The 20,754-nt window shown below is 49.0% G+C and overlaps 1 protein-coding gene across 1 annotated transcript; it reads right to left on the reverse strand.

The window, feature by feature from the left end:
• Positions 1-953: 953 nt before the first annotated feature.
• Positions 954-19,459, reverse strand: LOC132438646 (somatomedin-B and thrombospondin type-1 domain-containing protein-like). Its single transcript, XM_060032903.1, has 5 exons — positions 19,216-19,459; positions 10,191-10,385; positions 7,819-7,897; positions 4,974-5,150; positions 954-1,385 (listed from the first exon to the last, which is right to left on the reverse strand). The coding sequence occupies exons 1-5, from the start codon at positions 19,457-19,459 to the stop codon at positions 1,268-1,270; spliced, it is 813 nt and encodes a 270-aa protein (XP_059888886.1). The 3' UTR covers positions 954-1,267.
• Between the last annotated feature and the right edge of the window lie 1,295 nt (positions 19,460-20,754).

Here is a 20,754-nt window from a genome sequence, read left to right on the forward strand (position 1 = left end):
GGCTGGAGGGGTCTGATGAATGAGCAGGAACGGCTAATGGGTACAAGGGCTTCTTCTAGGGGGGCACAGAGAGTTCTAAAATGACACCAAGTTATACGATCTTACGAATATGCTAAAAAAGACTGAATTGTACACTTTGAGGGAATGGTAAAGTATTGTGAATTCTATCTCAATAAAGGTGTTAAAATGCTTAGTAATTACAGTTGACTCCCAAGAGGAGAAAATCTGCTCCCTTTCAAGTCCCTTGTAATTCCTCTAGGTTGTCAAGGACCTAGTCTCCATTAGATGCTAGTGTCCCCTCACTCCCTCTCACACACGTGCTAATGTCTTGTTTGAATAACGAGAGAGCAGGCTTCATGCTCGGCTCCTTGGGCAACAACACCTCACCAGACTTGTCTGGTTTCCATCGTGTTTGTTTTTCTGATTGCCTTCTATTTATGGCAGCTGATCATTCAGCTATTCATTTCATTTATTCAGCAAATATTTATTGGGCATTATGGCGTACCAGACACTATTCTAGGCACAGGGGACACAGCAGGGAACAAGACAGACCAAAAACCTTGCCCTCCTGGAGCTGATGTACTGCTAGTGCAGAAAATCTTAGCAGTAGGTATAGCTCATGGGTTTCAAATCCCCACTCTGCCACTCACTAGCTTTGTGTCCTGGGGCGAGTAACTTAACCTCTCTGTGCCTCAGTTTCGGCCCATGTGAAATGGGGATAATAACTGCACCTAACTCAGGATCCAGTGAGTCGGTACGTGTAAAGGGCCAGGACAGGGCTTGGCACACTGTACCTACAGTACTTGTACCTTAATAAATGTTTGCTACTGTTATTTATTTTCATTTCTAGTTGTGATTTTTTTAAAAAAACATTTCCTATTTATACACATATATGTAAGTATAAGCTTCCTTTTAAAAAAACTATTTAAGTAAAAAAAAAAAAAGGATGAGTGAGGTGGGGTGTCAAAAAGAAAAAGGTACAGGTAAGGAAAATAGGGCAAAATGGAGAAGGGTGTATTTAGGAGATGAAATTTGGGAAGCCCTGAACTAGAGGGAGATGGCAGTAAGGCTGTGACTCAGCTGGCACCCAGTGGAAACATAAAGCTATTTTCAGTGTCAGCATAAGGACAAGGCTTGTTCCTTCAGTCTCAAATGTGCAGGTTTCTCCCCACTCCCTCGTCCTGGAGGATCCCAAGCCCTGGGGGTTTCCCTGCCACCCAGGGAGGCTTTGGAAAGAAGGGCTCTGGACAGACGGGGGTCATCGCTGCTAGAGGAAGACGAGGCTGTGGACCTCGGGGCAGGAACAGTCACGGAGCTGCCCAAGCCTCTCCCAGGTCCCTCGGCACCGGGGGTGGCCGGCTGCTTGCCACAGCGACAGCTGGTGCCTGCAAGACATGGGGCTGCTTCAGCGGCGTCATGACTCCCCTGGGCGCCAGGGCTATTTGCTTTCGGGGGCCCCTTCTCCATGCAAAAATGTTTTAAATCAAAGTTTACAACTGCATTATAAAAAGATAAATATAATCCGGGCTGGAGTCAGTATCAGATCTTCACTACTATTACATCTTATTTCTTCTGATTTTAAGAGGATAAAATTAAAGCATTTTTGTGGAGCCTGAACATGTGTGGGCACTGGGCCCTGTGTCTACTGTGTCTGATGAAGAAGTTGGGCTGGCCGCAGAACTGCTGACCCTAGAGGCCACCCGGGGCAATCCAGACTTGGCTCTTAGGGTCTGGTGACACTAAGACATCCTTAACCTCCCTGCACCCCCCTTTCCCTCCTGTTGGGAGGCAACAGAGTGGAGTGATTAAGAAAGGTTTTGGAATGGTGGGGTGGGGAGGTTCATGACCCAGCTGCTAGGAGCCTCTGACTCTTCAATGAATAACAGATAACTATAATCTCCACCCCTCTGAAGTGTTGGGAGGGTTTGATGAGATGCTGTGTGCAGAGAAAGTAAAAATGATCATGACAATAATAGCTAACCATTTCAGCAACAAGAATGAACCATCCAGTGCTACAAGGCAGCCACGTGCACGGACCTTGCAAACCGCATGTCGAGCAAAGGAAGTCGAATTCTAAAAGGTACATCCTGTACCACTTTATATATGTGAAGTTTGGGGGGGGGGGGAATTTAAACTGTAGTGTTTAGGGATCTGCACCGAGTTGAGTAAAGCTATAAAGAAAACTGTACAGTGGATTACCATAAAAGTCGGGATGGTGGTCTCCTCTATGGGGAGGGGAGGGGCTGTGGTTGGGGGTGGGACTGCGGGGCTAGCCAGGTTCTGTTCCTTGCCTGGGTGGTGACTACCCAGATGTGTCCTCTTTGCAAACATTTATTAACCTGTTCATATGTGTTTGAGCCAATCTCTGTAGGTATAATTCACATCTTTTAAAAATGCAAATAATGGCAATAATAACACACACAGATTGTCTTATGTGCCAGGCACTGTTCTAAGCTTCTAAGCACAGTGCCTCGCACCTAATAGGCACTTCACAAACGATAGCATTTAAAGTTACCATTGTTATTGCCATCCTCAGTGTATGAAATGGAATGAATGTCCCTTGTCTCAACAGGGCTTGTGAGGCTTGAGTGGGAGCTCACATCTAAAGCACCCACTTGGTGCCCAGCACACAGTAGGTGCATGACTATAGCAGGTGTTCCTTCTGCTTGTCCCAAACTCAGAGACCCTTCTCATGCTAAATAAACCGTCCTAAAATCCTCAAATGGCAGGCTCACCCTCCCCGGGGCTGGGCCCTTCGCATGCCCGCCCTCACCAGCTGCCCACGGAAAGAATCTGGCTGGCAGCTCGATTCTCCATCCTCACTTTGATCCTCCTCCTCTGCCCAGTCCTGCCTGGTGAGCTCATGCCCCCAATCAGACCTTCCGTCACCTGTTCTGTGAGCCTGGCCTGGCTGGGGTGGGAGCAGAGAAAGATGCCCCTGCCTGGCACAGACCTGACTCTGCTTTCCATCTCTACCCATGCCTGGTAGAGGCGGCAGTCCCTGCGACCCTCATCTCAGCCTCACCAAAGTGCCATGTTCCTGGAGTATTTGCATCCAAAAAGAGAAGTTTGGGATTAATCAGAGTTTTAGGGCTAGAAAGGCTTATTCAAAGATGGATAAGTAAACTGAGGCTCTAATAAGTGAGCATCTAGTCCAAAGAATGAATCTCTAATGGTAGAATCTCAGGTCTAGGACGAGTAAGTGGTGGAGGGGAGAGGTTGGAGGAAGGTTGGTTGAGAGGGCCTCCCTATTGTCTGCCATTTATTTATTGGGCACCTACTATGTGCCAGGTTCATCACATTTATCATGTGTCATTTTCACAAAGTACATATATTATTATACCCATTTTATAGGTTAAACATGACAAGAGCAGCTTCCACTACTAAGCATCTATGAGGAGCCAGGTGCTGTGCAAAGGGCTCAGGATCCTTCCCACCATCTGAGTGGTGGGGACTGTCAGGGTAAGAAGGGTTTGCCCAGAGTCACATACCTAGTAAGGGCCAGAAGTGGGGTTTGAACCCAGATCTGTGCAGTCCCAATGCCTCTCATTCAGATACATCTGTCCCTAACACCCCAACAGGCACTGGCATTCCCTGCTCTAGGTTTACAGTGAGCAGGGCTGCTCAATTTTAAAAGTCAGGAAACTAACATCCTTAGAAATGGGAGAACTCCCTGGAGAGACCCCAGAGAGAGCTCTTGTTCCTACAGTCTAATAATCCCTGCATGGAAAAGTACAGTCAGTGGAAAACAGTCTAGACTTGTCTTTAGAGCTTGGCCAAGGAGCCTGAGAAATTTAGGTTCAAAGCCTGTTTCTGCCACTTGCTAGGTGTGTGACCTCGGGCACCTCTTTGTGAATCAGTCTCCTCATCTAGAAGGAGAGGATCCCGAAAGTATCCACTTTGGGCTCTTGGAATGTTTCAAGGGCATCCTGTGTGTCAATGTGTCCTCACCTCCTTCCACGCTCCCCCTTGCTCATTCCACGCCAGCCTCAATGGTGGCACGCTCCCGCCTCAGGGCTTTTGCACTTGCTGTTCCCGCTGCCTGGAATACCCTTCCCCCAAACCTCCATATGTCTACCTCCCTCATTTCCTTCTGAACTCTGTCCAAGTGTCACCTCCTTAGTGTCACCTTCCTTAAAAAAAAAAAAATCCCCAGAACTTCCCCGATTCTGCTTTCTTTCCCTAACACTTATCTCCCATCTGACAAATTACAGGTTTACTTGCCTAATGTCTGCCTCCTCAGAGCAGAATGTGTCTCCATAAGAGAAGGACCACAGCTCCTTTGTTCACTGCATCTCCCCAGTACCCAAAACATTGTCTGGCACATGCTCAATGGTAAGTGCTCAACAAATATGTATTGAATGAATGAATGAATATAGAGTTTAGAATAATGCTTGGCACATAGTAGGCACTCAATAAACTTTAGCTACTATTGTAATGCTAAGTGCTTTCCAAGACATTTGCCCTTGTGAGAGGAGTCTAGGGGGATGATAATAGCCAAATCTGGGTCAAATCCTGTGTGACCTTGACTAAGTCACAATGCCTCTCTGAGCCTCTGTTGCCCCATCTATAAAATGAGGGTAACCAAACTTGGCTTTTAAGGGGATTGTAAGGATTCAACAATGAAACCAGCTCCCTTTTCTTGAGTACTTTCTGGATGTCAGGAGCTATGCTAAGTCTTCAACTTGCACAATCTCACTTCACTTTCATCATTGCCCCATGAGGAGGTCCTCTTATTATCTGCATTTTCAGATAAGGAAATTGAGGTTCAGAGAGGTTATGAGATCGCCCAAGGTCACACAGCTGGAAATGGCAGGAGCTGCTCCTCCTCAGACACTGGGATCAGAACCCTCCTGCGCCCTGCCCTGGCCAGGAAACAGGCTCCCACTCCCTGGGCACCTTCATCTCTCAGGCTGCAGAGAGGCCCCAGGCTCTACAGTCGTACTTCCCCATGCCCGAGTCCCATGGCTTACCCTCCGGCCCCTCCACCATCCCCGTAGCAGCGCTGGCTCCTGGCATCCTGGGCAGGCCACTCACACCTCACACAAACTGTGTGGCCCTGGGTCAGATACCTTGTCCACTGGGCATGGGGCGCCCTCACCTGCTGGCAGCTCCCTGGAACGGGCCCCAGCCGGAACTGGACACAGTACCTGCAGCCACACAGGAAGACACCACCCCAAACACCTGTGAGCATTTATGCAACACCTACTGTGTACCTAGCCCTATGCAGGCTCAGGTTGATACAATTTCTCCCTGCTACAGAAGAAACCTTTTGGGCAACTCAATCTGCATCCATGAGACTTGGCTCCTGCTTTTTCAAGTTAACATCATTGAGGGCTTCCATGGGTCAGTTCTTCAAACACCTTATCCAAAAGATTATATTGTTTACTTCTCATCTCTCTCCCCCGCAGTAATGTCAGCTCCACAAAGGCAGGAATTTGTATCTGTTTTGTTCACTGTTGTGTCCAAGTCCTAGACTAGGACCTGGCTCGACAAAAATTTGCCGAATCATTTGGTCCAATGGAATAGGGAAACCCTGCAAGGTGGATCTTGGCCCCAGCTTACAGATTAGGAAACCGAGGAGCAGAAAGGTAACTTGTCCAGAGTCACACAGCTAATAAGTGGTAGTGCCTAAAATGGAACCGCCTAACCCCAAAAGCCTCAATAAGCACTCCACCACATTTCGCAAAAGATCCTATTTTACAGAAAAGAGTCACTGCAAGAATTATTTAAATAACTGTCCCATTCTGGAGTATCTGAATTAAGACCCAATTTGCTAAAATTTTACTTCGACCCAACTTTTTCTACAAGTAGTGGTAAATGGCACTCCCTGCTGCAAGAGATGCAGCTTGTCAAGGACTCCGGGAGGTTATTGTGTGGGGCTGCTGCCCCCTGGTGGCTGCAGCCTCTGGGAAGCCCAAGGACTGGACAGTTTTCTTCCAGGAACAGCCCAAAGCCGGCCCAGAGCCCTTTCCTCTCAGCTGCCCCAGAACGCCTCAGGAACCTGTCCTTGCCAGAAGCCTGTGATAATTGGAATTTTCGCCTTCCCAACGTTCTTTCTCTTTGCTCTTTTGGTGGTTTATTTGGGGAACTCTTGTCCTCACCCTACGTGGTCTTGGAGGGGCAATCAATCAGGATGCCTGGTCCTGGCTCCCCATACCTGCCCCTAGAGTGGACAGATGATTCAAGCTGACCAATCAGAGGTCCCATCATCTGGGTCACAGTGATTGGTTCAGGGATGGGCCTAGGATCCAAGCAGGACCAATCAACCTCCTCCAGAAATTACACAATGAGACTGGGAGGAAGGACCCCGTCAGCTGGGGCTGCTAAGCTGGGAGGATGTGGGGCTGCTCGTGGGCATCTTGGCTACTACAGGGAGAGAGCCTGCTTGAGAATGAAGCCAGTATATGAAGGCAGAAAGGGGAGAAGGAGTCCTGATAATATTTGACCTCTTGGCTCCAGTTCATGCTTGAAGTAATATTATTTCAAAACTTCCCTCTCAGTTATAGGAACCAATAATTCTCCTTTTCACCTGAGCCAGTTTGAGCTGAGTTTCTGTGCCTTGCAGTGAAAGGAATCCTAGCAAATAGAGCTCTCCTCTCCATCTCCCTTAGCACTGCCTTAGTTCAGACCTTATTCTTTCAATTAATATTTGTTGAGTATCTGTCATGTGCCAGGCACTGTCCTAGATGCTTGACCTCATCACCACCATCGGCAACACACTGTCTGACTCCAGTCCCTGAAATCCACCCTTCAAAGGCACAGGGCTACCACCCTGGTCCAAACCACCTTCATTTCTCATGTGGACCATTGCTGTAGGCCCCGCATTGGTCTCCCTGGTTCCCTCCTTGCCTCTCTACGATCCATTCTCCAAATAGTATCCAAAGGGACCCTGTGAAAACCTAAGTCAGATCCTGTCATTCCTCTGCCCAAAACCCTCCCATGACTCCAACTCATGCAGAGAAAGTACCCAACTTCCCACCACAGCCTGTAGACCCTGTGTGATCTGACCACCCCCCTCCCCCCAATATATCATATTTCCTACTCTCTCTCACTCTCCCTGAATTCCAGCCTGAACTACTTGCTGATCCCTGAACACCGGGCATGTCCTGCCTCAGGACTTTTGCACTTGCTAGTCCCTCTGCCAGTCATGCTCTTCCCCCAGATAACCTCTTCAATATCTTAGTTCCTCTAAACAAGGATGTCCCTGGCACACCCACCCTCTTCCCTGCTTCATTTTTCTCCATAGCACTTAGCACCATTTGACAGGTTATGTGTTTGTTTATTGTCTGACTCCATGAGGACAAGTATTTCTGTCCTTTTCTCTTCCTTGCTGTAGACCCAAGGCCTAACGCATATAAACAACATAAACATACCTGTCGTGTAAACAATAAACACTGAGTGAATGAGTAAGTGAATGAAGCTGAATAGAGACCAGGCATTAAGGACTCAAAGTTCATGTTCATGGGTTTACAAATGTAACAGAACAAGAAATGGGGAGAAGTTAAAGGAAGAGAGAGGGCTTCCCTGGTGGCGCAGTGGCTGAGAGTCTGCCTGCCAGTGCAGGGGACACGGGTTCGTGCCCCGGTCTGGGAAGATCCCATGTGCCGCGGAGCGGCTGGGCCCGTGAGCCATGGCCGCTGGGCCTGTGCGTCCAGAGGCTGTGCTCCGCAACGGGAGAGGCCACAACAGTGAGAGGCCCGCGTACCGCAAAAAAAAAAAAAAAAAAAAGGAAGAGAGAAACATGATGAAAGTCTAATCCAAGGAAAAATGTTCACAAATCTGAGTTTGACTTTGGGTTCATTTGCTTCCACTTACCCTATTGTCTCCTGCTTCTTGGGGACACCTCGCTTTTCTCGTTCTTTCCCGTAGCTGCCTGTGGTTATCAGAGCAGGGACTGTGGGCCAAGGAGAAAACAGAGTCAGGTAGCCCAGCACCACCGCCCCCAAGGCTATGACACCACAGGAAGCACGATTAGGTACTCCTGGTGTCAGAGGCATGTCTATGGTAGCCCTAAGGAGACTGTGGGGTCTTGTGACTGGGTAGATAGTCCCCACAAGTACCCCTTATGCAATGATGGAGGCAGGATCATATTTATCTCTTAGATTCAGGGCCTAGTACAGTGGGTTGTATAGTGAGTCTCAATAAAAAGTTCTTCAAATGAATGATTTTGATGAATGAATAAGTGAGTGAGTGAGAAAAAAAGAGATGAGTTAATAACTGAATGGATGGTTGGGTGGCTGAAATGATATAAGAAAAGAAGAATGGATGGGTGATGAGTAAATGGGAAGATGGGAGGATGGAAAAAAGGAGAGACAGAGATGATGAATGGAAAGAAGGATGGATGAAGACATGATAGGTCGATGGACAGATGAAGGGATAAAAGAACCAGATGCATAGATGAATGAATAGGTGGGAAAATGTAAGGATGGAAGAAAAGGGGGACAGAGGTATGGACAGATAAATGAATTAATAAAATTATCTTGTTGGGCCAACTTCCAAGCCTCTTCCTTCCTGGAGCAGACAGAGGAGAACACAGGAGAATTGAGGGTCAGTCCATGAGAGGTTGGTGATTCCTTAGGGGGAAAAAGAGCCCAAAGATGTCCCTACCCCTGCCCATTCTGAGTGATGGGGCTGAATCAAAGATATGGTGTTGAACTAATTAATGCTTGTGATCGAGAGAAGGTAACACACTTAATACACAACTTCCCTTTTCTCTTCTCTTCCAACATCCAGTGCTGCTTTTGGCGTAGCCTAGAGCAGCGAGGAGAGCCCCAGAGAAGCCCAGATTCTGGTTCCAGCTCCCCCTCTTACATCTCAGTGATCTTGGTCCTTTCAGAGCCTCAGTCTCCTCATCAGCAAAATGAGTATAATACTAGGGCTTCCCTGGTGGCGCAGTGGTTGAGAGTCCACCTGCCGATGCAGGGGACGCGGGTTCGTGCCCCGGCCCGGGAAGATCCCACATACCGCGGAGCGGCTGGGCCCGTGAGCCATGGCCGCTGAGCCTGCGCGTCCGGAGCCTGTGCTCCTCAACGGGAGAGTCCACAGCAGTGAGAGGCCCACATACCGCAAAAAAAAAAAAAAAAAAAAAAAATGAGTATAATACTAGAATCTATATCATACGGTTATTGTCAGCGTTGAATAAAATGATGCAGGATGAGCCATGTATCTTGGGCAGGTGTTGTGCCTCCCTGAGCCTTGGTTTCCCCTTCTGTAAAATGCATAGTAACACTGGCCTCACAGAGTCAAGTAATGTGGCCAAGTGCATGGCAGATGGCATGTAGGGGCAGTAGTAGGGGCAGTCAGGAAAATCTTCCTGGAGAAAACTGACATCTACACAGGAAGCGATGAACCAGGCAAGTTAGATGTGGGTGGCAAAGGAGAGGGAGGAGGATTTCAGGCAGAGGAAATGACATTCCCTCTTTCATCACCCCACTGCCACCATCCTGGTCCAGACACCTTCCTCTCTTGCCTGCACCACTGCAGTCACCTCTTCCCTGGCCTCCCCGCTGCCCTCTGACCCCTTTTAGTCTCCTGTCCCCACAGTGAACAGAATGATCCTTTAAAATGTAGATGGAAGAAGGAAGGTGAGGTCACAGGAGGTAAGAGCCAGAACACTTGAGCTTGTAGACCATGAAGATGAGTTTGGGCTTCACGAGGGTGCGGGATACCTATTGGAGAATTTAAAACAGGAGGGTGACACCGCGGTAAGGTTTGGTGAAACGAAGGACATGTGCTGAAACTAAGGGGAAAGAGGCCTTTTCTTCCAGCCGCTAGGCTGGTTGCAGGGAAGCCTGGAGCTATCAAAGACCATTACAGGGGGAATGCCTACCTGAGAATGAGGCCAACTCATTAGAAAACAGAGCTGAGAGATGGAGATAGGTTCCTGGCAACATTGCTTGAGCTCCTAGATCCAGCCATGCCTGAATGCAGACCCTGAGATCTTAGTTACATGAGCCACACATTTTTGCTCCGGTCAGTTTAAAATGGGTTTCCTGTCATCTTCATTTAAACAAAGCCCTGACTGATTCACAATGGGAGATGAGCAGAAAGAAGACATCGAGATGCCCAGAGGAAGTCAGAGCTTCTCACCTCACCTTCTCAGACCCCACACGGAAACTTATGGAGGGCCCTGCGGTGCGGGCAGGCTCTTCCCTCTGACAGCCACCCCCAAGGCCACCCCAACTCACGCAAGGACTGTTGGCACTCCACCCCCTGGTGGTTCCAGTACTCCACGCAGCCAGCCCGTTCTTCCAGTGGGGGGCAGGGAGCACCCCCGTTTCTTGGCTCCTGCAGGACATGCCTTTGGCGGAGACGGTAAGAGACCTGGCAGGGCTTGACACAGCGACTCCAGCTGCTCCACTCTGCCACGACGCAGGAGACCGCTGGAAGAGAAGGTGGCGTCTCCAAGGACAACTGCTATGGAATTTGGGCAGCGGCCAGGTCTTGTCCACCTTCCCCACAAGCCGAACCCCCCAAAGCACCACAGTGAGCACCAGAACTTCTGCAAACCTGAATCCATGTGTGCCTTAAAAGTTTCTCTATGACAAATTTGGTAGACGTATACGTCTACCTAAACTTAGAATTCCACGTTCTATTTACCCATCATCCTGTTGGCAATCATTCCAGTGGTTTCCATCACCCATTCCTCCAATTAACATTTCCTAGGCACTTATGACAACTGATTTCACCTCCCTGTGCCTCAGTTTCTTCCCCTGTCAAATGGGTATAAGAATAGTATTCACCTGATAGTGTGGCTTTGAGGATTCAACCAGATGTGACGTATAAAGCGTTCACTCCTGGCACACAGCAAGTGCTCAGTAAACACTAGCTATTCCTCTGCCGCCGTGAAGCGAACCATGACTACACTAGCAACAACGTGGATGGAAAGAAGCCTCTTGCAGAAGCTATTTCTGGTGTGATACTATTTAGATACAGTCTTAAAAAATGAAAAAGAGTGCTATATAGTGTTTAAGAACTCATATAGGTAATATATATATTACATATATATACATATAATACATATATTACATATATATGATACTGTTACATATATATGATTACATATATATGATCATATTACATATGATATGATATGTATATATCACATATATATGATATTGTATTGATATATATACCTAAGTATATATATGTCAATCTTCACTATTCACAGATTTGGTATTTGTGAATTTACCTATTTGCTAAAAATTGATTTGTAACCCCCGAACCAATATCTGAGGTGCTTTTGTAGTCATGCACAGACATACGCAGAACAGCAAAAATTCGGAGTCACCCAACATGCACATTTGCAGCTGAGGTCAAACGAGGCCCCGATCTGCCTTCTTGGATGGAGGGAGCCAGTGGCTGTGTGGTGCAGTTCAAGGAGCTCCAGCTCCGGGACCAGGAGGACGGGGTTTGAATTCCAGCTCTGACACCTGTTAGTGGGGCACTCTCGGGCCAGTCACTTAATACCTCTGAATCTTGTTCTTCCCTTTTTTAAAAGAGAATCTACGAGAATGAGTTGTTTTTAGGATTTAAGATTATAATCTGTGTGAGATAGGTGTGTACATATTCCCCCTAGGAGCAACGGTTCAGTACTTGTCAATTCAGTGTTCATGGGGATTTTATAGACTGTAACTACCATCCATCATGAGAACTGACTGTATATATTTTATATACATTGAATATATATATGTGTGTGTATATATATATATACACACACACACACACACCCCTCCGCGGGAATTATAAATACCAAATTCAGCATAGCAGTTACCTCTGAGGAGGAAGGGCAGGAATGCAGAAGCTCCAGTGGTATTCATCTAGGCTTATTTCTTAGCTTTTCATGAGGGTTTATTATATTGTTCTCTCCACATTGGGCTAGGTCTGAAATATTCCACCATAAAAAAAGAAGGAAGTTGCTGGGCGTCCATGTCCATGAGATGCTCCCTGTGCTACCACAGTCAGGGGCCCAGTGAGTAGGTATTTTCTGATGATGTGGCCTTTGAGACCTTCAGCTTCTTCACCCAAGTCCACAGTCCCAGACCAGGACTGGGCCAAACCAGACAGGGAAGGCCATCTGGCCAAAACGTGGGATCTTCAGACTTTCCCCAGGGAGAGAATTTCTTGACAAGAAATTGTCAAGCCATGGACTTCCCTGGTGGTCCAGTGGGTAAGACTGCATGCTCCAAATGCAGGCGGCCCGGGTTTGATCCCTGGTCGGGGACTAGATCCTGCATGCATGCCGCAACTAAGTCCACATGCTGCAACTAAGAGCTCTCATGCTACAACTAGAAGATCCCGCGTGCCACAACTAAGACCCAGTGCAGCCAAACTAACTAACTAAATATTAAAAAAAAAAAAAGAAATTGTCAAGCGTTTCTTGACAGGCCTTGACAGTCTCTCTCTCTCTCTCTCTCTCTCTCTCTCTCACACACACACACACACACACACACACACACACACAGAGACACTTGTGAACACACAGGGCACTACTGCTGTCAGAATTAGTGCACTCATTCCACAAACATTTACCAAGCATCTCCTGTGAGCTGGGCACTGTCCTAGGTGCTGGAGACACCGTGGGGAACAAGAAAGACCAGGTCTGTCCTCATGACAAACATTCACCGGCTATGAGACATATCCTAGCTCAGCAACATGAAAATGCGAAGAAAAAAAAAAGTGTATATTCTTGAACTGAGGGAAGGAGGTGATTGTGTTGTAAACACAGACAGTGTTGCTTCTGGCACCTCAGGAAGTCACATACTCCTTGCATGGCTCTCAACTCTGAGCAGAGTTGAAATGCTCAGGGGAAGGAGGGAAGGAGGAAATAAAGTACGACAGCAGAACAATCATCTATTGCTTTCAACACCCACCTAATAACGATGTCAATTATGTCACTGCTGCTGGACCAGGCAGGTCAAGTCCCGGACTTCATGTAATCCTCACAACAACTTTAGGGTCCTTCTTTGTGCCCTCTGCCCCCCAGGGAAGCCTGTGCATCAGAGAGGCCCCCTGGCCGCTGATTGAGTTTAGCCAGTGAGGCACCCATGGGGAGGAGAGTGCAGCCCAGGTGTTTATTGCCCCTCCACCCACCTCACCCTCAGTCCTGCATGGAGGGGCCCCTCAGCCATGGATCCTGCCCTCACCAGGCTCCTATAACACCACTTCCCCCTGCCCGCACCATAGCGAATGGAACCCTTGTCAAATTATATTCCATTCAACTCTTCTGGGCGTACCACCTGTCACTCGCCAGAACCCCAACTCCTACATATATATATATGTATGTATTTGTGTTATTGTCGAATCCATCTCACAGAAGAGGCAAGTGGAGCTTAAGGAGACTGAATATCTGAGTCAAGCCAAGACGCTGGAGTCACACAAGCTTGGATTCCAGCTATAGTCTCACAGAATTGGTGCAATGACAGATGTGCAGCACTAGGAAGATAGTAAACACTCAATACAACAGGGGACTCTCTGCATTTATTCAACAACTATTTGGGGCCTACTATATGCCAAGCACTGGCCCGGGTGCCGGGAACACAGAGGAGCAAAGCAGAAAAAGCGCCTGCCCTGGAGGAGCTGACATTCAGTAGGGGAAACAGACAAGAAACAATACAATATATGAGGTAATTTCAACTGGCAATCCATGCTCTGAGAAAATCCAAAGAAGGATAAGAGTGGCAGGTGCAGGGCGACAAGAAACTGTTTTAGATAGAGGGGTCAAGGGGGGCCTACATGACAAAGGTCATCTGAGGAGGTAAGGGAGGGAGCTGTGTAGGTATCTGAGGGGAAATGTTCCAGGAAGAGGGAACAGGCAGTGCAAAGGGCCTGAGGCAGAGTCCTGGTTAGATGCTGGAGGGACAGTGAGGAGGCCAGTGTGGCTAGAGCATAAAAAGCAGGAAGGAAAGTGGCAGGAAGTGATGTCAGACAGAGGCGGGCAGTGATAGCATACAGGGCCTTGATGACTATTGTAAGGAACTTGGACTTTATTCAAAGCATGAAGAAAAGCCACTGCCAAGTTCTGAGCAGAGGAGTGACATTACCACTATTAAGGTTTTAATAGGATGTCTCTAGCTGCCGGATGGAGGTCAGGGCAGAATCAGGAAAACCAATAAAACAGCTACTGCAGTTGTCCAGGTGAGAGAGTATAATCTACAATAGAAAAATCTGCTAGTGGGGACATCTCTGGTGGCGCAGTGGTTAAGACTCCGTGCTCCCAATGCGGGGGCCTGGGTTCGATCCATGGTCAAGGAACTAGATCCCACATGCATGCTGTAACTAAGCAGCCCACCTGCTGCAACTAAGGAGCTAGCAAGCCACAACTAAGACCAGGTGCAACCTGCTCTTAGTTAATAAATAAATAAATATTTTTTTAAAAAGAAAAGAAAAAAATCTACTAGAAAAAGTGAGTTTAGTGTCAGTGTTCACAGAGTGGCTGGACAACTGACAAGGAGATGGCAGTCCAGATTCAGGCACTGGCTGGGCAGCCGGACCAAGGGAATTTCTGAAGTCCCACCATGATCCCCTGCCAGGCAGGTGAGAGATTTTGCAGAAAATTAGGCAGATGCCACCCTACGCATATTCTTTCCATGTCGCTGGCATCTGTGATGTCACCAAGCAGCATGCACAGCTGACACCCCCAGGGAACTGTCATCACACCTCACCTAGACCTAGGGTCACAACCTCGGTTCATGGGATTATTCATATATTGTCAGCCTCCTCAACTAGAATGTCAGCTCTGTGGAGGCAGGGGGACTTGTTCCCTGCTGAATTCCAGGACCAAACACAGTGCCTGACACATAGGGACCCAGTAAATAAAGAGTCAGTGAATTCTGAAAGAGCAAATTGTGCCTTAGCGACCACAAAGGAAATGTGACCGCAAGTTGGCATTCCAGAAAGGTACCACCAGATGGCAGCGTTTCTCAAAACAAAGGCCATCCCACCTTTTTCTGAGTAAAGGAGAAATTCTAGCTTATCAGTGCAGCTGAAAAAGAGGGAGATGCGAGGAGCTTTTAAGGTTGCTCTTCCAGCCCTGGAGACCCAGATAACATCATGTCAGCAGAGCCTGCTGGAGCCAGGCTGAATTTCCCACAGTCCCCTTGGATCCCTCTGCCCTGCCGCCAACAGGCCCAGGCTCAGCAGGAAATGCCTTTCTGGACAATTCAAACCCGACCTTTTTCTCTGAACCTCACTGCCCAGCCCCCTGACTGTGCATCCCCCTCACTGTCTAGCAAAAGGATTTTTCTGGAATGCAGTTCTGACCTGTCACCTGAAATCCTTTACTGGTTTCCATCTCCTGTTGAGGTGTTTTCACAAAAGGTCTTTTGTAAACACTAGCGGCTAAAAATGTGTTTCCCCAGTGCATCCACAGTCACCCCCTGCCTCCTCTTCCTCCTGTTTGATGTCTCAGCACACTTTTACTTCGAGTTCCCTGAAATGCAGGGTCCGCTACAGCTGGAAGTGGGCAGCTGTCATTTCTGCCCTCCCAGCCTCCTTACCCCTATCTTCTGGTAACACCGCCTCGGTTTTCTTTTGAGGAAGCGACCCTCCCCACTCTCAGTCCACATAGTTTGGGTAGGACTGACCTCACCTTCTCACTCCTGGGATTGGGTACATAGGTGACCCAGACATGACCCGTTGACACATTCCTTCTCCCTAGGCTCAGTGATTTATTGGATCGTGAATGAGCATGCAACCCAAACTGGGCCTATGAGAACCATCCCTAGGAGTTTGGCTGGAATAACTAGGAAAAGGATCTCTCATTCCACTAGGGACACCAGTTTGGAGCTACTAGGTACTGTCTTTATCAACACTCAGTGACAGCATGCCTGAGATTGAAACTAACACAAGCAGAGCTGAGAGGTGGAAAGAGTCCCCATGACATCCTTGGAGTCCCTGGATCCAGCCATGCCTGAAGTCAGAATCCATGGACTGTTTTTCAGTTACCTGTCCTAATACATCCCCTTATTAGCTTAAGTAATACGAGTTGTGTCACAACCCTCAGAGTACTGACTAGCACAATGAACACATAAGTGCATAAGTAGGGACTTTGATCCCTACAGGGTTGAAGTAAGAATTAAGGAGCATAAAACACTTAAAAACATTCAGTAAGGAACTTGAAAAACATGAAGTAATGGTGTCCATCCTTTAAGGTTTTACTAGCCGCTCCAGACCCACCCTCTTCCTGACCCCACCCCATCCTCCCCAATCATTTCCAAGCCTCCGCTTGCTCTAACTGAGCAAGCCACCCTGTTGCCCAAAAATAGAATATAAGCTTGAGGGGGACCAGAGTCCCATCTTTCTGGCCCCCACTGGTCCCAGCTGAGCTGGGCACATAGCAGGTGGCCAGCAATGTAATTGAACTGAAGGTGGGCAAGGTCAAGGGCTCCTGTTTCACCTGAGGGCTCGAGCTTCCCTCCTGCGACAGGCTTAAGTCCTCCCACCCTCAAGCAACCATATGGTATTGTGATCTGGAGCCAGACTGCTGGGGTTCAAATCCTAGATCTACTGCCTAATAGCTGGGCAAGTCAGAGTAGCTCGCTACCTCTCCATGTCTCCGTGCCTCATCTGTAAAATGGGCGTGATAACACTATCTATTCCATCGGGCTGTTATGAGGCTTAAAGGAGACAATTTATTTAAAGCACCTAAAACAGTACCTCCCCAGCAGGTAATAAGTACTCAGTAAATGTTAGTGGTTTGTTTGTTTTTTGTGGTACACGGACCTCTCACTGCTGTGGCCTCTCCTGCTGCGGAGCACAGGCTCCAGACGCGCAGGCTCAGCGGCCATGGCTCACGGGCCCAGCCGCCCCGTGGCATGTGGGATCCTCCCGGATCGGGGCACGAACCCGCATCCCCTGCATCGACAGGCAGACTCTCAACCACTGCGCCACCAGGGAAGTCCTGTTTGTTTGTTTTTAAGCCATCCTCAACACCTCCCTCTACCACAATCAATTCCTGAAGTTAGTCAACTTTATCGCCTAAATCACTCATGAAAAAACATATCTTGCCTCCTAACTGGTCCCCATGTCCCCTTCTGCTCTGCTCCCCTGGGAGGTGGAAAAGTGAACTTTTCCCAGGTCTATTCATAAGACCTCAGCTCTGCCCAGCCTAGACAATGGGGCAGATCCTAGACCTACTGCCTTTTTGACACCTCCCCAAAGGAGCAAAACAAAGAGGTGGGCAAAGCTTTGAGGCTGCTGGGCCCACCAGTCCAAGCTCTTTATGTAACGGGAACCCCCGGGGAGCTGATAACATCGTGTGATTCTGTCAGCGTGAATCAAACCGTGGGAAAGTATCACTGATCCCTCTACCTGGTTCCCTTCCTGGGTCCCCACTCCTGCCGTGTGACAGGGAAGCCCCTGTGGGTGCAGCTGAACTAAGAACCTCAGCCCTACACTCTGAATGACCACACGGCTGCATGCACTCTCTGCACAGAAGCAGATGAGTACAAAAGCATTCCCAAGATAGTCCTTCTGCAAGTTTAATCTGGGGGAGTCTCATTTGCTATGATTTGGGAAGACAGCACATCCAAAATTACTTTTTCATCTCTGCTACCTGAATTTCCACCATTTGCCACTCAAAGTTGTGAGAAGCAGCAAGGGGCTAGAAGAAAGGGGATCGCCAGGTCCAAATCCTACTGGATCACCTTGGCTGGCCAAAGCCCGCTCCTCTCTGAGCCACGCTCTTCCCATCTGCTGAGTAGGGACATTATTATAGACCAGAGCCCCAGAGTGCTGTGAGACAGTAATCGGGTTGGATGAGAGACCCAGCCCACAGAGTAGGTTGGTGATCAATAAATGTTGGATCCCTTCAATTTTGAATTGTTTTAAAGCTGCCTTCATTTAAATATAAGTTCCCGAAGGAAGCTCCACTGATATCTCCAGGTAGAGGGCTCCAATCAATCACTCTTCTCCCTGACAAAGGAAAGTTAGATCATATCCGCTTGACAAGGTGACAGAATTTTGTGTCCAATGGGTGTGAAAAGGTTATTCCTGGAATTTAAAAAGGATGGAGTCCTCCCCACTGGGGGCTCAACAAAAGTGGACCCTAATTTCAAAGCCTGGTGGATACCACTCTGGCAGGGGTCTCTAGAGGGAATGACCTAGACCCTGGTCTGGTGGCCATGGCCGGCACTGGGACCAGTGCCCGGACTTTACTTGCCCAGGGATCAGTACATCCCATCCCAACCCCCTCACACCTCCCCCCACTCATTCACCTAAGTTTTAACCTGTTCCACACACACACCCAGTTCTTCTGCCCCTCCCCGGACCACCCAGCCCGTTTCCTCTCTCGGCTCTGAGCGTCCCTCCACTCCAAACCCTCTCCACGCTTCAGCCTTTCTCTCGGCTTCTCAACACCCCCTCCATCTGCCTTGTGACCTCCTTGCCCGCGATGTGGTGCGTGATCCCACTCGCACTCCCTATGCCCCACGCCCTTCCGCCAGCTAAGGTTGCCAGATAAAATACAGGACGGCCAGTTAGATTTGAATTTCAGAAAAATAATAAGTTTTAATATAAGTATGGCCCGTGCAATATTGAGGACATATGTATACTTTAAAAGTATTTGTTATTTAACTGAAATTTAAGTTTAACTGGGCATCTTGGATTTTTATTTGCTAAATCTGGCACCCAAGCGCCCTCTGCGCCTTCGCAACCCCTCCACGCCTCACGAGCCCTGATGATCGCATACGCCCCCTCCTCCCTCTTACCCCTTCCAGCCGCGTGCGCCCTCCTTAGCGAGTGCGCCCCCTGCTCTCTCTCGCCCCCTCCTCTCTTGCACCCCTCAGTGCCCGCACGAGCCTATTTCTGTTGGGGGCCCCGCGTCCCTCACCCGAGCGCCTGGCTCGCGCGCCTCTTCCACGAGCCCTCCGTATTCGCGCGGTCCTCCCAAGTCCCGCGCGAGGGGAGGCCTCTCGCACCCTCTCCTCCCAAACGCCCCTCTGTTCTCCTCGCATCCGTCTCCATTCCGCCCCCTCCCCCAGACTCGCGCAGCGGCGTCCATGCCCGCCCGAGCATCTTTCTCCGCGCGCACCTTTCCAGCCCCACTCTTCGCCTGGTGTCCTGAGCGTCCCCGTCCCCCTTGCTCCTGCGCCCCTCCAGGTCCAGAACCCCCTCCGAGGGCGGCTTCCTCTCTTCCTTGTACCGTCGCACCCCGGTACCCTGCTCCCCTCCGCCTGGGAGCTCCGCCCATGCCACGTGCTCCCGGGGGCGCACCTGGACAGGCCCGCGCGTAGTCGGGGCAGCAGTCCCGGACCTCTCTGCACGCCTGATCGCAGAAGCAGCGAGGGGGCCCGCGGGCCGCGCAGGTCGGGTCACGGCCCGGACAGCAGCGGCCCAGCGCGGCGCAGCCCTGCCGGGACCAGAGCGTGCCCGACGGTCCCCGTGCCCACGACACCGCGGCCACGGCGGTCAGAGCGAGCGCCAGCGGCAGGATCGGCGCCGCGCCGCACGGGGCCATAGCCGGGCTCAGGCTGGGGACCGCAGGCCGACCGGGACCGACCCTAAGCGGCCCGCCCCATTGTGGGGCGGAGGCTCCTGGCCCGACCCCTCCCCAGACCCACCTCCTACCTGTCAAGGAACTGTTATCCACCCCCATTCGTCCTATAAAAACTTTGCGCGGCTTGAGGCGGTGAAATATCAAGATAACAGTAATAATAACCGCAGCAACTTTGCAGCGTATCCCATTGCCCCCAGGTTCCAGGGAGTTAGAAGCGATACAGAGCTTCATCAAAACAATGCATTATAATAGATAACAATAGTGTATTATTATAGCACTAATAATAGTAACAGCCGCTCTGCCATAATTATAAGAGCAACGATAGCTGCCAATATTATTTAAATAGTAATAACGGGCATAATAATTGGTAAGCTTGAGAGCCAGGCTGTGTACCAGGCCCTTTGTGTATCGTCAGTATTGCCCGAGTCCCTTGGATACACCTTCCTTTTTTGCTATATTCCTACCACTTTAACTATCATTTCCTGAATATTTATCCTTAAGTTGACCCATTTTTAAAATTTTTAAATGATTTATTTGTTACAAACCTGTATCACTCAAGAGGATGAGAAGAGGGACTTCCCTGGTGGTCCACTGGTTAAGAATCCGCCTTCCAATGCAGGGGACGTGGGTTCGACCCCTGGTGGGGGAACTAACATCCCACATGCTTGGGGCAGCTAAGCCCACGTGCCACAACTACTGAGCTCTGGTGCCTCACTGAGGCAGCCTGCGTGCTGCAAACTACAGAGCCCACACGCCCTGGAGCCTGTGCCACCACATCTAGAGAAGAGAAAACCTGCACGCCACCACTAGAGAGAAACCCGCACGCCACAAAGAAAGATCTTGTGTGCTGCAACTAAGACCCGACGCAGCCAAAAACAAAAAAGGAAAATAAAATAAATAAATAAAAGAAAACAAGAAAAGTATAATAATAATAATAAAAAGAGGATGAGAAGACAAGCCACAGGCTGGGAGAAAATACTTGCAGAAGACACATCTGATAATGGACTATTAGCCAAAACATGCAAAGAACTCTCAAAACTCAAGAAGAAAACAAACAATTGGATTAAAAACGAGCCAAAGACCTAAACAGACACACACCAAAGAAGAAATACAGACGGCAAAGAAGCATATGAAGAGATGCTCCACATCATGTCATTAGGGAAATGCAAATTAAAACTATGAGCTACCACTACACACCTGTTAGAATGGCCAATATCTGGAACACTGACAACACCAAATGCTGGTGAAGATGTGGA

This window comes from Delphinus delphis, chromosome 15, assembly GCF_949987515.2.
Source record: "Delphinus delphis chromosome 15, mDelDel1.2, whole genome shotgun sequence".
Classification (NCBI taxonomy): Eukaryota; Metazoa; Chordata; class Mammalia; order Artiodactyla; family Delphinidae; genus Delphinus; species Delphinus delphis.

Excerpts from the sequence above, each read along its gene's own strand:
- LOC132438646 (XM_060032903.1), bottom strand. The coding sequence starts at position 19,459 with ATGGCCCCGTGCGGCGCGGCGCCGATCCTGCCGCTGGCGCTCGCTCTG. Across the intron at positions 7,898-10,190 it reads GGAGTGCCAACAGTCCTTGC|TCCCTGCTCTGATAACCACA; the intron begins GTGAGTTGGGGT and ends CTTGGCCCACAG. Across the intron at positions 1,386-4,973 it reads GATGGTGGAGGGGCCGGAGG|GCACCAGCTGTCGCTGTGGC; the intron begins GTAAGCCATGGG and ends CATGTCTTGCAG.